The 15,557-nt window shown below is 44.4% G+C and overlaps 1 protein-coding gene and 1 long non-coding RNA gene across 3 annotated transcripts in view; one reads left to right on the top strand and one right to left on the bottom strand.

Annotated features, from left to right (window-relative positions):
- LOC121139683 overlaps positions 1-14,966 on the bottom strand; it is a 41,767-nt gene extending 26,801 nt beyond the window's left edge. For both annotated transcript variants that reach the window (XR_005876580.1, XR_005876581.1), the window contains exon 1: positions 14,790-14,966. This is a non-coding gene — a long non-coding RNA (uncharacterized LOC121139683). The remainder of the gene's footprint in view (positions 1-14,789) is intronic.
- On the top strand, positions 1,524-4,697 carry LOC101826966 (matrix Gla protein). The gene is made up of 4 exons (XM_005072895.4): positions 1,524-1,677; positions 2,879-2,911; positions 3,895-3,970; positions 4,345-4,697. The coding sequence occupies exons 1-4, from the start codon at positions 1,617-1,619 to the stop codon at positions 4,484-4,486; spliced, it is 312 nt and encodes a 103-aa protein (XP_005072952.1). The 5' UTR covers positions 1,524-1,616; the 3' UTR covers positions 4,487-4,697.
- Positions 14,967-15,557: the final 591 nt, after the last annotated feature.

Here is a 15,557-nt window from a genome sequence, read left to right as displayed (position 1 = left end):
TAGTGGGACCGTTTTAATAAAATAAAATAATCCATTTTTAATATAAACATGTGTGTGTGTGTGTGTGTGTGTGTGCACATATATGTGGGTGCCCATACCAACCAGAAGAGGGCAGCAGGGTCTCTGGAGCTGGAGTTATAGGCAGTTAGGAGCCACCAATGTGGGTACTGGAAAACAAACTGCAGTCCTCGGCAGGAGCTGCGGGCCCAACCTCGGCAGCCATGGACACTTCTTTATACCTGAAGGGAAAGGCAGAGGTGTCTTGGTTCTTGAGCTCACTGACCCTACAGGTTGTCTGACAGGAAACACTGGAGCGTCTGTACAGCTCTTTCCTTGGGTGGGAAGTGGAGGAACAGCAGTGTCCCTGGAAGATAAAAGGTCCAGCAGGCCACACCCCCTGTCATTTTGCTGTTTCATGTCAAGCCGAAGGTCCTGAGGCCACAGATCTTCTAGAATGTGCTTCTAAGACCCAAGTCTGTTGGCCATAATGAAGACCCATGAGATTCCAAGCAGCCAAGATACCAGGGGGTAGAAAAGACACGGAGGTGGGGAAGGCGAAGGAGAGCCTTCAGATAGCCAGAATTGAAATTCTCCTGTTCGATAAGCAACACCCCCCAGACCTTATGGTACAGTGAAATGCAGACTTGTGAAAACCTGTGTTGGAGGGTACATTACAGTCAAGGGTGGAGACATAGCCCAGAGCTATTTCTGACTCCTAAGGGAGGCTCTCTGGTGGTCTGGAGCTGGCACATAGCATCTAATGGCAGTATCATGAGCCTTACCCTGATCAGGAGACGTCTGCCGCTTTGGCTCAGCAGCAAGGCAGTGCTTTGAGAGCATGAGCAATGGGTATCTTCATCCCTGCTGCACTCGCTCAGTCATTAACCTGAGAGAGCATTAAGGCATAAGACTAGACTAATGTCACAAGGTTATTACTGTGTAGCTAATGAACAACTCCAGGGTACCCATATCAGGTACCCACATCTCTACCCCCTCCGAACCCCTGGAAAACTCCATCAAGTGCCTATCACCAGGCAAATGCCTGATTTGTCTAAAATAGAAAATTCTGCCCTACTGTGAAGATGTCTAAGTTGTCACAGCATAGAGATTGGGGACCTCTCCACCTCCCCCAACATCTTCTCCATCCATCTGGTAGCAAAGGGAACACTACAGCTCTGTCTATGGATCAAGACCCGGAGGCCAGTGGGCAAGGCCAGCAAGTAGATCAGAGGAGGAATTCGAAAGGCAACCCGGTGTTTGTGGTAATGGCCCTCTCCATGGACATGTGCCCAGGTCTGGCTCTCAAACACAGGGTGGCCACAACTTCTGCACCAGGACAGCGTCCTGCTCGAGCCCAGCCAGGACCAGGAGTGAAGGGAAACTGCCCACGCCATGTAGATACAATCTGAAAGGAATGAGTACTTGGGAGAAGTTCCAAGGCAAGTTTAGAGCCAAGACAGCCCACCTTTTCCAGCCCCCTGCTTCTGGATCCTCCCCCTTCAGCTGCTCGAGTTCCTATAAAAACAGCTCAGCCTTTGGCAGCAGCATGTAGGAGCCTCTCCCCTCTGCTGCTGCGCCAGACACAGAGGCAGACTCACTCGGGATACTCCAACACCATGAAGAGCCTGCTCCCTCTGGCCATCCTGGCTGCACTGGCTGTGGCAGCCCTGTGCTATGGTGAGAAACCTCTCCCCTGCTGTCACTGGGGCTTACCTCTCCCGCCACAGGCGTCCCTTCTCCTCTACTCTCTCCCCGTTCCTCCTCTTTCCCCTACCTCTATTGTAACCCAGAGTATCATGAACCCTGTGTCCACAGTCACTGACCACTCCTCCGCATCTGTTTTATATTCTAAACATCCCCGTGCATGTGAGCTTCTTAACGGGTGAGCTCTTCCAGGGATGAATCTACACTCCTAGAATCCAACACCTATAGTCTTATCTTTAAGAATGCTCATTCAGACTTGAGTGTTAATGGGTTAAGAATCTTTGATCAAGCTTTTACTCTGAGAAAACGAGTTAGCAATGCAAGTATTAGCTAGAAATAGCCCTTTGGGGGATAGAAAATACCATGAACTTAGTGCATTTCTTTCGTGGATTCGTTTTTTAAAGCGACTTCACAGTTGAATTTTGGGAAAGTGTCGGCCTCTTAACTGCTTACAAAGAACACTTTTTTCTCCCACCTGTTGTTAAGTTGTCTGTGATTTCTTCACAGCTTTGAAGCAAAATCATTTCCACAATTGTGCTTCAATCGTGTTGGCCATATTTAGTTGTTTTTAAACCTGAACTGTATGAACAGCTCTAACGCTATGCTTCTTGACTTTGGAATCATTCATAAACATTCTGTGTATGCCTTTGATTCCCTCACCCGCCCTCTTCACTTTGCAGGCAGGCAGACGCTTATAAACACAGCCTCTCACCCCCACTTTGCCCGCTGTGTTCGGGAGACACCGGGAGAGCAGACCCACATGCTTTGACGTCCTCTCCGCCCTGGCTTTGTGCCCAGTTACACTGTGAAAGGGAGCCTGTGGTTTCTGAGGCTGCCAATTTAACACCCATTCTTAAGAGCCGCTCCGAACCCTCTCAGAAACTGTCTGGGTCATGCAGCTCAATAACCACCCTGGCTCTCCCACCCTGGAGAAGTCTGGCTGCTGCACCCCCACCTTTAAGTTCCTTGAACCCTCTTCCCAAACCGGGGCCTGAATGTGTCAGAAAGATCAACAAGACGGAGAAACAACTCATAACTCCTATATTACCCGAATTTCTTAACAGCCGCCTTGCTAATTGCGCTCTTCCCATCTCTTTGACTCTGATTTCCCCTTCTACCTCTTTGGACAGCATGTGACAAACAAGCCTAACACAAGCCTTTCTTTTGATTGCAGAATCGCACGAGAGCATGGAGTCCTACGAAATCAGTAAGTAAATGCTTGGCAACCTTCTTTCAGTTGCTTGCATTAAAGAACAGCTAGCATCTTATTGTTTTAAAACTCAAATGCTGGCCAGGTCTATGACAGAGAGGGAAGGGAGGAGCGGCCCTGAATTTTTAAAGCCAGCGACTAAAACCGTCCGAGTGAGCAGCAGCGCTCCCACTTTGAGCCGTGTAATATGGCATTAAAATGTATCCAGAACACTTGGAAATTTTATGTTGACATCACATCAGCCACATAAATGGAAAATGAGGAGTAATGACAACTGGGAAAGCACAGAATGGGGTAGCCAGCTAGGAGACCACAGGCGTCAGCATCAGATTCCCCGCCTGAGCCTACAGACTACAGAAAGTCCGTCTACAGCCTGCAGCGGAAAGGCAGCTGCATTTTTGTTTGGTTAATTTGAAATATTTTTGTTTTCTGCTTTGGTTTGAATTTTGACTCAGTGGCTGTCGCCTGTCACCCGACTGGCCTCCAAGGAGTACACAGCTGATACACAGCTGAGGATGAGTTTAAACTCCTCAGCCTCCCGCCCCCACCTTACCACAAGTGTGACCCCCATACCAGGCCTTGTATCTAGTTTGTTCCTCATTTTCATAGTATTTAACTTGACCCTGTGCTGGTGGTCCATGACCTACTCTGTCGGTCCAAACAGTGAGAAGATTCCTCTTGAAATACATTAAAGACACCCTGAGTGGGTATTACCAAAAGCAGCAAAGGATTACCCAGAGACAAAACAGATAAGATTTGGTGTGGCCTGTGTGACAGGTCCCCAACACACATAAATGGTCCTTCATTTCCTTTCTTCGTGCAGCTTATAAAATCTACTTTATGCTCTTTTTATATTTCTTGCCTATCTCTGGTAACATACAGAGAGATTAATGAGATTTCAGATGTATTTTCCCCTCAGACTATTGACAAAACGTTTCCTTCAGATGTTTCCATGAAAATACATTTATTTTCTGTTTTAGGTCCCTTCATCAACAGGAGGAATGCCAACACCTTTATATCCCCTCAGCAGAGATGGCGAGCTAAAGCCCAAGAGCGGTGAGTACCACAGCTTGATGGGGCGGTCGTCCTTCCCAGTGTGGTAGCGCGGATCTGCGCTAAGCAGGGGAGAGCTTTGTCACTATTTCTGTGTCTTGAACTCAAAGAATCGAAAAGCAAGACGGAGAAAACAGAATGCTTAGGAACTCTTTTGCTTTGAAGTTAGAAAGGAGATGGGGAGGAAGGAAAAGGGGCCATAAAGAAAGCTTCTATTTTTACTCATAAAAACAATATCAAAATCTAAACCTGTTCTTCAAGAGCCTCTTAGTGTTGGGGGAGGGGCTCCACCCAGTATCCGCTAGCCTTTTCTTTTGTTCTGACTGCACCGTCATCTTCCTACCCTTCATTTTTGGCCTCTTCTCTCCACTCTCCAGGGTCCGGGAACGCAACAAGCCTGCCTATGAGATCAACAGGGAAGCCTGTGATGACTACAAGCTGTGTGAGCGCTATGCCATGGTCTACGGATACAATGCTGCCTATAACCGCTACTTCCGGCAGCGCCGAGGAGCCAAATAAGAGGATGAAGAAATAAACATTTGTTCCTGAATCTCGTTTTGTATCCCCCTGCAGTAGCAATACCGAAGTATACAGACACATATGCATTGCTAGTCTCCTACATGATCTCTTGTCTGGCTGCCCTACTCCTCCCTGTCCGGGTTGAAAGTAACGAAAGAACAGTATTAAGAAATGTGTTTATATATAATAAAATTCTTGTTTGATACTTTCATTTCATGAAGTCAGTTTCTTCTGGGAAAATGCTAAGATATTGAAATCATAGCTGGCCCAACTGGGAATCGGAGGTTATATTAATCTTGTGAGTACTGTTGAGTGGAGGTGTAACCACACAGAAATTAGAGTCCACCTCACGGGTTTCCCATCTCTTAAGCATTAAAAAAGAAAATCACCTCTGTACAAAGGCCATGTAGAAAAGAAAGAATGACATGAAGAAGACAGCAGGGGAAAACACGTGACAAAATGACAGAATTTGATCTAATTCTGCCCATAATCATATATGTGAATAGTCTATGCAGTCCAGTTTTAAGCGTCTACATCAGCTGGTATTGTTTGCAATGTTTCCTCAGTATACACAACACACACACACACACACACACACACACACACACACACACACGCATGTATTCACCCCAGATAGAGAACCCATGACAGACCAAGGCTGTGAACCATTGAGTTTCTATTGGGGCCACATAGTGGGTTATGGGTGAAGGGTTACTTACAGGAGTAGTGACACCTTCAAAGCAGTTTCATCACTGAAAAGCCCCCACTAAGGGCTTACAGGCAGTTCAATAGATGGGGGATCTCCCCTCAGCAGCGCAGCTAGTCAGGGCCTACTCTTCCATTGTTTCCTCCTCCATAGTCTTGGGGCTGGCCTTCCTGAGCCTCAGTCTCAGGCTCCTCAGATAGATGAAGCTGTTTCTGTCCCGAGTCTCATTCTGGGAAGGAATGGAAACTGCCATACAACCACTGGTAGACTTCACAGTCTATTTATATCATTCTTTGTGAAGATTTGTTTTACTTTTAGTTGTGAGTGTACGTGTGGGAGTGTACACATGTTAGTGGAGGTGCCCACTTGAAGTGGGTCACCTTGCCCTAGTCAAAACCATTTCCCAAAACAGCTCATATCCCAAAGCTGGTCAACACACAGCGTATGAAGATCCCTATACCAGCATCTTCTGGTCTTATGATTGTTTCTTCTTCCACTCAACAAAAGAAGCTAAAATAAAATTTCAATGATTCAAAAGTCTACCCTGAACTTATTTTGATCCCTAACCCCAAGATTTTGCTTACCCTACTTATGCTTCATCTAGTCATCAGCAAGGGCGTGGCCCCACTCTGAAAGCCCTCTGCTGAGTGCAGACCCCTCCATCTATCTGACTACGGCTAAATAAACATCTTCCATGCCCGCTCACTGATAACTAATTCCCAGCCATCGGTGTCACTTTGGAGCAAACTACGTTGACCCAGTCTGTGGATCCAGCTGGTGACCCCTGCAAACTAAGTACCTCTAAGTAGAAGGTGTTACAACCTCAAACAAGCAAACATTCGCAGTAGTGATTCTGGTGAGTAGAACACATGAGCTGGCAATTAAAGAATAAAAGCAAAGGGAATTTTCTCTTCAACTCTGTGACTCTGATCAATAGCTCTGGAGAGCCTGGTTCTTGTGGAGCAGAAATCCTCACTACGGAACACGGAAAGAGTCCCACATAACTCCAAAACCACTCCAGAACTTCAGGTCCTTTGTCTTGGGAGACCAGGCAGGTAGCAAATGAAGACATCATCTTCTTACTAGGAAGTAATCAACCCTGCTCATCGGGAGAAGGAGGGACTCCCTGAGAAGCAGGAAGTGCACATATGCACATATTCCGCCTTCGGGGCACTGCCCTGATGAAGCTCCTCCCACTTTTCAGATAGTGTGTGATAAATGACAAATAGTAAAGCAAACTCAAAGAAGGACGAGGTGGCCAGAGCTCACCACACTCAAGAAGGAGGTTCCATCTCCCCAGCTAAGTTAGACACCGGGGCCACAGTATGTGCTGAGAGTTAGGGAAGCCTAGAACAGTCCCTATAAGGGAGAAAGCAAACCTTAGTGGGACCTTGCAACCAGCTGCAGTGACAGTGGCAGTACTGATTCCACTGGCCTTCACAAACTATGGCTTTCTCACAGGTGGGAACTACCACCAAACGCTGACGCTGAAGATGTTACACAGGTGGAAAAGAGACTTCTATTAGATGAAAACTGGAAAATATATTTCCATCAAAAGAGCACAGTATCCAGGAGTAACTCAGACATCTCCATGATCATTTTTTTCCTGGGAAAGAGACCAACCAGAGCCCTGGAGAAGTTATTCCTGGAACATCCTGTATGGCGCCAGTGTAAGGATGGACTGTAATGCGGAGGTTTTCAGCCTGTGGGTTGAGACAGCCTTCTCAGGGGTCATCTAAGACCATCTGAAAACACAGACATTTATATTACTATTCATAACAGTAGCGAAACTACAGTTATGAAGTCGCAACACGATAATGTTATGCGGGGGTCACCGCAACGCGAGGAACTGCATTAAAGGCAGAGAGCCAATGCTGTGAGAGGATGCGGGATGCTGCCCAGGTACCCGTTCCATGGCTGGCATCCTCATCCTCTCAGGCATGTGGCTCATCACTTTTGGCTGCCTCGGCCATTGTCCCCAAACCCCCCTTGCTGAAGAGAGCCACTGTGCCTCAGCTGCGTCCCTTTTTGTCTCCATATCCTAGTGCAAGGGCATAAAGACCCTGAAACTATATTTTCCAGTCTTGTGATGGCCTCATCTCCACTTTCCCAGTCTCCCCCATGTTTAAAGGCCATGCCCTGTCCAAGCATAGCTCCTCAGGGTGTGGCTGTCTGTACTCTGAGTAGTAGGGAGACTAGACAGTCAGACACAGGGACCTTTCTTGACAGTCTCTACATGTATCATAGGGTTTAAATTGACCCCAGTATTTCTGGCTTGAAACTTGAGCCACCTGTGTGAGGCAAAATAATGACATCATCATACATTGAATATGACAAAAGGGAAAACTTGTACAGCCACTTTGGAAATCAGTATGGAGATTGATTCTTCAGGAAAATGGGAATAAGTCTACCTCAAGATCCAGCAATTACACTCTTAGGCATATGACCAAAAGATGCACATTCATACAACAAGGATGTCTGTTCTACTATGTTCATAGCAGCATTATTTGTAATAGACAGATCTGGAGGCAACCTATATGTCCCTCAACTGAAGAGTGGATAGAGAAAATGTGGTACATATATACAATGGAGTACTACTCAGCAGAAAAAAACAATGGAATCTTGAAATTCACCGGCAAATGGATGGAACTAGAAGAAACCATCTTGAGTGAGGTAACCCAGTCACAAAAAGACAAACATGGTATGTACTCACTCATATATGGCTTTTAGACATAGAGCAAAGGATTATCAGCCTACAATCCACACCACCAGAGAAGCTAAGAAACAAGGAGGACCCTAAGGGAGGCATACATGGTCCCCCAGAGAAGGGGAAAGGGACCAGATCTACTGAGCTAATTGGGAGCGTGTGGGTAGGGGAAAGGGAGTTAGGAGAAAGAGAAGGGAAGAAAAGGAGGGGAAAGGAGAACATGAAGGAGCAGGAAGATTGAATCAGGGGAAGAATAGATGAGAGCAAGAAAAGAGATACCATAATAGAAAGAGCCATTGTAGGTTTAAAGGGAAATCTGGAACTAGGGAAATATCCAGAGATCCACAAGGATGATCCCAACTAAGAATCTAGGCAATAGTGGAGAGGCTGCCTTAAATGCCTTTCTCTGATAATGAGATTGATGACTACCTTAAATGCCATCCTAGAGCCTTCATTGAGTAGCTGATGGAAGCAGAAGCAGACACCCACAGCTAAACACTGAGCCAAACTCCTGGAATCCAGTTGCAGAGAGGGAGCAAAGGGGTCAAAACCATGCTGGAGAAACCCACAGAAACAAGTGACCTGAACAAGAGGGAGCCCCTGGACCCCAGACTGATAGCTGGGAAACCAGCACAGGACTGTTCCAGACCCCCTGAACGTGGGTGTAATTAGGAGGCCTGGGCAATCTATGGGGCCTCTGGTAGTGGATCAGTATTTATCCCTAGCATACCAATGGACTTTGGGAGCCCATTCCCTATGGAGGGATACTCTCTCAGTCTAGACATACGGGGGAGAGTCTAGGCCCTGCTCCAAATATGACAGACTTTGAAGATCCCCCATGGAAGGTCTCACCCTCCCTGGGGAACAGAAAGGGAATGGGATAGGGGGTCAGTGGGGAACAGGGGAGGAGGGGAGGAAGAGGGAACTTGAATTGACATGTAAAACAAGCTTGTTTCTAATTTAAATTTAAAAACTGTTTATTAAAAAAACTATAGTCATATCAGGGGGATATGTAAACAGACAGTGGAAAATAGAATGATCCAATTGCTTACTCCCAGCCTTGAGCTGAAGAATGACAGCCTAAGAACATGGGAAATACAAGGAACTGGAATCACTTAGACCCTCTAAGCGAACGGAGTCCTGCAGGCCTCATGCTGTAGTCCATCCTCTAGAGAATGGAGTTCTGAAAAGCATCACGCTATGGTAGATGCTCTAGAGAATTCAGTCCTGCAGGCATCATGCTGTTTAGCCTCTCAATATCTATGTCCATTATGACTGCCATGATTACAGCTTGATACATTTTGCCATTTTAAGCCACATTTGTGGAATTCTATTACTACAATAATATAATGACAGAGAAATGTGATGACAAATACAAGGACAAGAACTGGCAAAAATAAAGAAGAGAAAGGATGAAGTATCGGCATGAGTTAAAAATGCTGTGAGACAGGTAAGATACGTAACAATGACATAGAGTAGTAGAATATGAAAACAGAGTATATGTTTCACACATATGCTTTACTTCACAATACATTCAGAATGATTTTGAAATTCTTAATGTATATCCTACATCAAATTATATAACTCAATTACATATTACATTTTGTCAACTGTATTTCAATAAAGATGGAAATGTCAATTAAGAAAGAAAGAAAGGAAGGAAGGAAGAAAAAAAACAGGGCTTCCTGACCCTCTAGAATGCTGACATATACAGGGATCTTAGTACTGTGAGATGCATCTGTTCATTCCTTCAGAGAAATGAACTGGGTGACCTGAGGGGCTTTTTCCATCTCCCGGTTTTGTGAATTCAGGCATTGAAAGCAAACCAGGAAACATGAAAGCCAGCAACCTGAGTCATCTGGGGTTGTTAAAGCATGAGGTTAGGCTTTGAAAAAGGCTGTTCAAGAAATGTGCTCCTTGCCCACTTAGTTAAAACAGGGCATCTTTTATGATGTTTGCCTAGAAACCCTCTGGTCCCTTTACTTTGGATATGGCAACACACGGGTCTTGTCTCCTCGCCTTTCATCTAAGGAGAACGGCCTCTTTCTGGCAACAAATAAAGTAAGAAAACAATCTATACATGCATGGATGTTTTCGAACAGCTTGAGTGAGGATTCTCACTTCTCAGGAGAAACCTTGGAAAAGTTTGGAAAGGCTCATGGTTCTTGTATTATAAAATGATTTAAAGAAAGTTCTAAAGGGCTGTGATTTACCCCTAGCAGTGAATTGGATTCCAAACACTACAGTGTACCAAAAAAATAGAGAGCTCAGAAAAAGGACATCCTTCTTCACTGTGCAGGCAAACACTTATTTGTAGAGAAATAGTGGAATATCCAGGATCGTGAGATTAAAACTATAAAGTCTAGCAGAAGCCTAGAGGGGGATGAGGAGCTACAAGAAACACAGGGGAAAAATGAAACTATTATTTCCCAGTTGGATATTTAGAGGAACAGGGTTCTGGCTGGTGTTCTGCTAGAGGTTGTTTTATACCCAGATAAACTTTTAGACTTTGTTGTTATTGTATCTGGGGGGGTTAGAATCCTTTTTAAAGCTTTGCTAGGTTTGATGAGGAAATTTTGGCCCCACATTGGGCATTTCTACTCATGTATATATTGCCACATGACTGTGGTGTTACCTCATCTTGATTCCTCAGTGACTAGCCATCGCTCCCTGGGCTCCACCCTTCTTCCTCCCTGTATTCAGTTTCGCTTTCCCACCTAGGCATATTCTGTCTTGCCATAGGCCAAAGCGGCTTTTATTATCAACCAATGAGAGCAACGCATATTCACATCATACAGAAGGGTCATCCCACAGCAGGGAAGTGACCTAGAAACCCTCTGATCCCTTCACTTTCAGACCTAGGAGTCCTGGATGCATAAGGCTGAAGCTCTGAGGTGGGTTTGCACGTGGACAACAATGCTGACTTAGGAAGTCAACAAACTCATGAATGCCTATCCGGTGGTCAGTCACTCCGCACTGAAGACTTTGTTCCCTTAGCATATTTTAAGTGCTGTCAATACATTATTTGGGTTATTCTAATAGGATCTATGGGGAATAGGCAAAACAGGTGCTACTGTCCATAATCAGAGTGTGAAAACTGACTTTGTCACTGGGGACAAGGTGTCATGTTGCCCAGGCTGACCTCAAACTTGCTAAGTAGGTGAAGATGGCCTTGAACTTCTGCTCCTCATGCCTCTGCCTCCCAGGCCTGGGACCACAGGTGTGCACTCCCACGCTTGGTTCTGTGCCGTGCTGGGAATCAAGCCCAAGACTCTCTGTTTGCCAGGAAAGCACTCTGCTGACTGAGCTGCATCATCTCCCGCCGTGACAAGTGCAGAAACTGAAAGTCAGACAAGTCATAGGTGGGCATAAAGTCAGCTTGCTATGGGATTCAACTTTCCATGCCTGAATATCCCTCTGGCTGAGATGGCTAAGAAGTTTCAAAGGACTTTGTGTGAAGGAAAATTTGTAAATGGCTATGGAAAGCAAATCAACTAGATTTTCAATGACATGAAAAAAAGAGAGAATCGCCTTCTAATGTTACAGGCAATGGAAGCCTGTCTCAGTTTCTGACAAGACGTTCTTGGAAATCACAGTCATGGGTTTGAACTCTGTTAAAAAACTGTTTTCTAGTCACAGCAGCCATGATTTCCTGAGTAAGACTTGCAGAAGAGTGGGCCCATCAACAGCTCATCATGGAAGAAGGAAACACTCCTGCAGCCCTACCCCTTTTAGAGGAATGGGGAGAGGAGGGGGGGTCTTTTCTATCAGCAGTGTAGTCATTTACAAGGTGCCTGCAATCCTGTAACCAATCGTAATGAATCTCAGAGAAGCTCATACACACACAAACACACACACACACATGCACATACATACTCACACACAGACACACACACATATACACACACACATGCACACACACATACACACCCCACAAAGAAGCAGAAGGAAGGTGACAAAGAGACTAGTTGGGGGAGGGGACATGAAAGGGTAAGGGGCAAACATATCTGACGGAAATACATTGTCTATGTGTATAAAAGTATCATCAGTATCATCGTTAAGTATAATTAAAATATGCTAGTAATTTGTTTTAAATATAATAAAGGGCCTATGAAGAGAAAGAAATCATTTTCTAGTGACAGGCAATAGGACTCTTTTCTAGAATACACCAGATCCTTTGGACAAAATCAAATAATTTTGCAAGAAGGAAAAATAAAAGTATGCTTCAAAATATAAAAATATTTACAGAATCTTTTTACCCCTTTGCACTCTGTGACCTGAGAGATGAAAGCAGACTCTGAGCCAAACCCAAATCTGACCATGATTTTCCCCAGGCTGAACTGGGTTTCACAATGTTGCCGTTGGGAGTCTTCAAAGCCAGGCTTCAGGTCTGTGCCTGCCTGGTGTGCTGCACTTAACAATTTTAAACAATGTTGTGATTTATCTCCTCACACTGAAGGCAAACAGATATTACTTGTAGAGGCTAAATAAAAACACAGCAGGGTGAATTAAGGCTGTAGGCATTTAAGCTCTCAAACCTGCTCTATGTAGTCTACAAAGTCATCCCGGCGTCCACATTGATGAGCTTCCGATTTTCCCATAGCTTTCCCACCAGGCCGCCCCACAGAACAGTTTCTTATCTAAAATGAGCCACCTGCTCTGTTCCTGCAGAGATGGGCTCTCAAAGAACACTGGCGAAATGCCTTTTTGTGGTCTCAATGGCAAGACGAACTACAAAACACACTGGGAGATCGGGGTCGCGCCAGAGTGGAAGCCCCTGGACGTTCCCCATGTGGTAGCCTCACGCCTTGCTTTGTTGTTACAATTCATCCTTGTCTGGCATTTTAGAACCTGCGGTTCTTGGGGAAGCCTGGGCTGGAAGGCTTGCTCCTTCCTGAAGGATGCAGGATGCCAATCACCTGCATCCCCAGGTTCTTCTAGAGCTTAACTAGGCCTTATTCAGGACTCCTTGCTATGTCTTCTATGTTTCAAAACTCTAAGGAGAGAATTCTAAAGTTGGAAGAGCAGAGTCCCCACACGGGCCTTTCTTGAGCAGTTCACCCACATCTTTTTTGAACGTCCAAGGGACTACATCTCTTAAATCAGAATGGTTGTCTACTCTCTACTCATTCCATGATTCTAAGCCATGAGATCTAGAGACCAGGGCATTGCTGTCCAGAAAAGGAACACAAAAGGCAAAGGGATTTAAAACCAAGCCTGGTGATCAGTGGGTGCAGGGACATACCGCAGTTGTTAAAATGCTTGGCTACCATGCACAAGGTCCTGGGTTCAAGTCCCAGCACTGCATAAAATCAGGCATGATGCATATGTCTGTAATCCCAGCAAAGTTCAAGGACATGCTTGTTTACATAGTGAGTTCAAAGCAATCATAGACTATGTGATACCCTGTCTCAATGAAACCAAAGAGGAAGAAAGGAGGGGGGAGAGAAGGAGGAAAGAAGGAAGAGAGAGAATGCTGTTTGATTTGGAACAAATACATGGATGTCATATAAATAATGACATGCAAAGCATATAATCTGTGGAAAGCAAAAAAAAGTGGTTCCTGTGGGTACAGTTATGATCAAAGAATAAAGAAAACAAAACAATTTTGTTTTAAGGCAAACTCTAAGAAGTTCAGTTTGGAGAGGGCCACTGAGGTATACTTCTCATGACAAGACACATTTAAACATGGAACAGAGAAAGGGAAGGTGACTCTTGAATTGTTAAGCCAGGCAAGACTTCAACCTTAAAATCCTGTGGTTTTGATCTGCACTAATAGGGAAGAGGTGTATTGGTCCAACACTCCGGAGTGCAAAGTAGTCTGTCAGTCACTCTCACTCAGAACATGATGGAATTAGCTACCTAATACAGGAAGATGCAGAAACAGGACGGTGGGAAGCTGGCACTTACTTCGGGACCAATGAAATGGCCGTGTGAAGATGGGCACATAAGATGGCGATTACGACTGTGTTGCTACTTCTGGGTTATGTGGGGTTTATATAGTCAGCATGTTAGACGTTTGTCTGGACTCTTCTTTTATAAACACAGATGCTATATATTACTTTGCATAACTAACTTTACTTTTCAGTTCTCACTGTAACTGTAGTCTTTACTTGAAACATGTAGTTACATGGTACTGTTTGGATATTAAACATCTTAAGGTGCAGATGTTAGGAGATGGGGACCTGCCTTTGGGAAGGGCAAGACCTTATGAGGGTAATGGTAGCCCAGACACTTGTCTTTTACTTCCTGGCCAGGAAGTAAGTGTTCGCTCCACCATGCACACCACACGCTGACAAGCCTTACCACAGGCTCAATGCATCATGAACCATGAAGACAGCCTTCATGGATGGAATTCCGCAAAACCATAAGCCAAAGCAAACCTTCTGTCTCTGTAAGTTGGGCTGCCTCCAATATTTGTTACAGTAACAGAAAGTTGATGGTGTTGCCTGGAAATTGACAAGGAAGAACTTTCTACCCTCTCAAAGCAGTTTGTATCTCCAAACCCAACTGTAACTAAACAAATATGAGAACCCTAGCTATAATAAAACTAATGTGAGTAGGGACAGCACATGTAGTCAGTGGTCCAATGGTCCATCTGATGGGACAGGGATTAACTCACTAGGGCTCAGGGACTCTTGAGACATGCCTTTTGTGTATTAGTAAATAAAGTTGCTTAGCCTGTCTGTTTCCTTACCTAGAAAATTCAGTAAAATAAGTAATTATGAGAGTTAAATTGGAAACCAATTTTTAAGCCACTAAGTTCATGTTTGGTATATGCATAAAGGGAGTGCTTGAAATAGGTTAGATATTTTTATCTATGCAATGATATACTTCTTGATATAGGACTTTAAAAAATCAGAATATTTTATAAACAGAATTTTACTCACTTTGTACTCTGTGGCCTGGAAGAAAAGAAGGTCTGAGCCAAAGCAAATTAGGACCATGATTTTCTATAAGCTGGACTGGGTTTGTAAATGTTGCCATTAGAAATCTTTATAGCTTCAAAACTCAGTGGTGAGTGCTTGCCTATGATAGCTGAGGCCTGGGTTCAGTCTCCAACACTGAAAAAAAAAATGAATATAACACAGCAACTCTTTGTTAATAGTTCTCAAACCACCTTTGTTTTAAATTTCCTAGAACAAATTTTTAATATAGTGGCTTCCCATGTGTTATACACAGAAACATAAAAATACACTATGTACCTCTGTATTTTCTAAAACTCAAATCCCTTTAAAAAAGACTTACCATTTATTTTATGTTATGTGTGTATTTGCTTGCATTATATATGTATGCCACATGCTTGCAATGCCCATGGAAGGCAGAAGGGGGCATCAGATCCCCTAGAACTGCAGCTACAGAGGCTTGCGAGCTGCTATGTTGGTGCTGGAAACGCTGGGTCCTTTGAAAGAGGAGCTAATGCTCTTAACCAATGAGCCATCTCTCCAGCCCCTTTAAATGCTTTTAAACTAAATCTGATTGCTGTTTTTATCATTAATAATGTAAAATACTAAAACCAAATCTGTCTATTCAGCATCTCCCTTCTCCCTTTCCTTCCTCCCCTACTCCTTATCTCTAGGTCAAATGGAATCTGGTATCAGCTTCCTCAATTCCTGCCCCTGTTAAAAATCTCCCCATAGTGAATGATATTTAGCCAG

Source organism: Mesocricetus auratus, unplaced genomic scaffold (genome assembly GCF_017639785.1).
Source record: "Mesocricetus auratus isolate SY011 unplaced genomic scaffold, BCM_Maur_2.0 Super-Scaffold_100001, whole genome shotgun sequence".
Classification (NCBI taxonomy): Eukaryota; Metazoa; Chordata; class Mammalia; order Rodentia; family Cricetidae; genus Mesocricetus; species Mesocricetus auratus.
The sequence above is the reverse complement of the archived record's forward strand: the minus strand, read 5'-3'. Positions and strand labels throughout refer to the sequence as shown.

Coding starts and splice junctions, on each gene's coding strand:
- LOC101826966 (XM_005072895.4), top strand. CDS start 1,617: ATGAAGAGCCTGCTCCCTCTGGCCATCCTGGCTGCACTGGCTGTGGCA. Junction 1,678..2,878: donor TGTGGCAGCCCTGTGCTATG/GTGAGAAACCTC, acceptor TTTTGATTGCAG/AATCGCACGAGAGCATGGAG. Junction 2,912..3,894: donor CATGGAGTCCTACGAAATCA/GTAAGTAAATGC, acceptor TTTCTGTTTTAG/GTCCCTTCATCAACAGGAGG.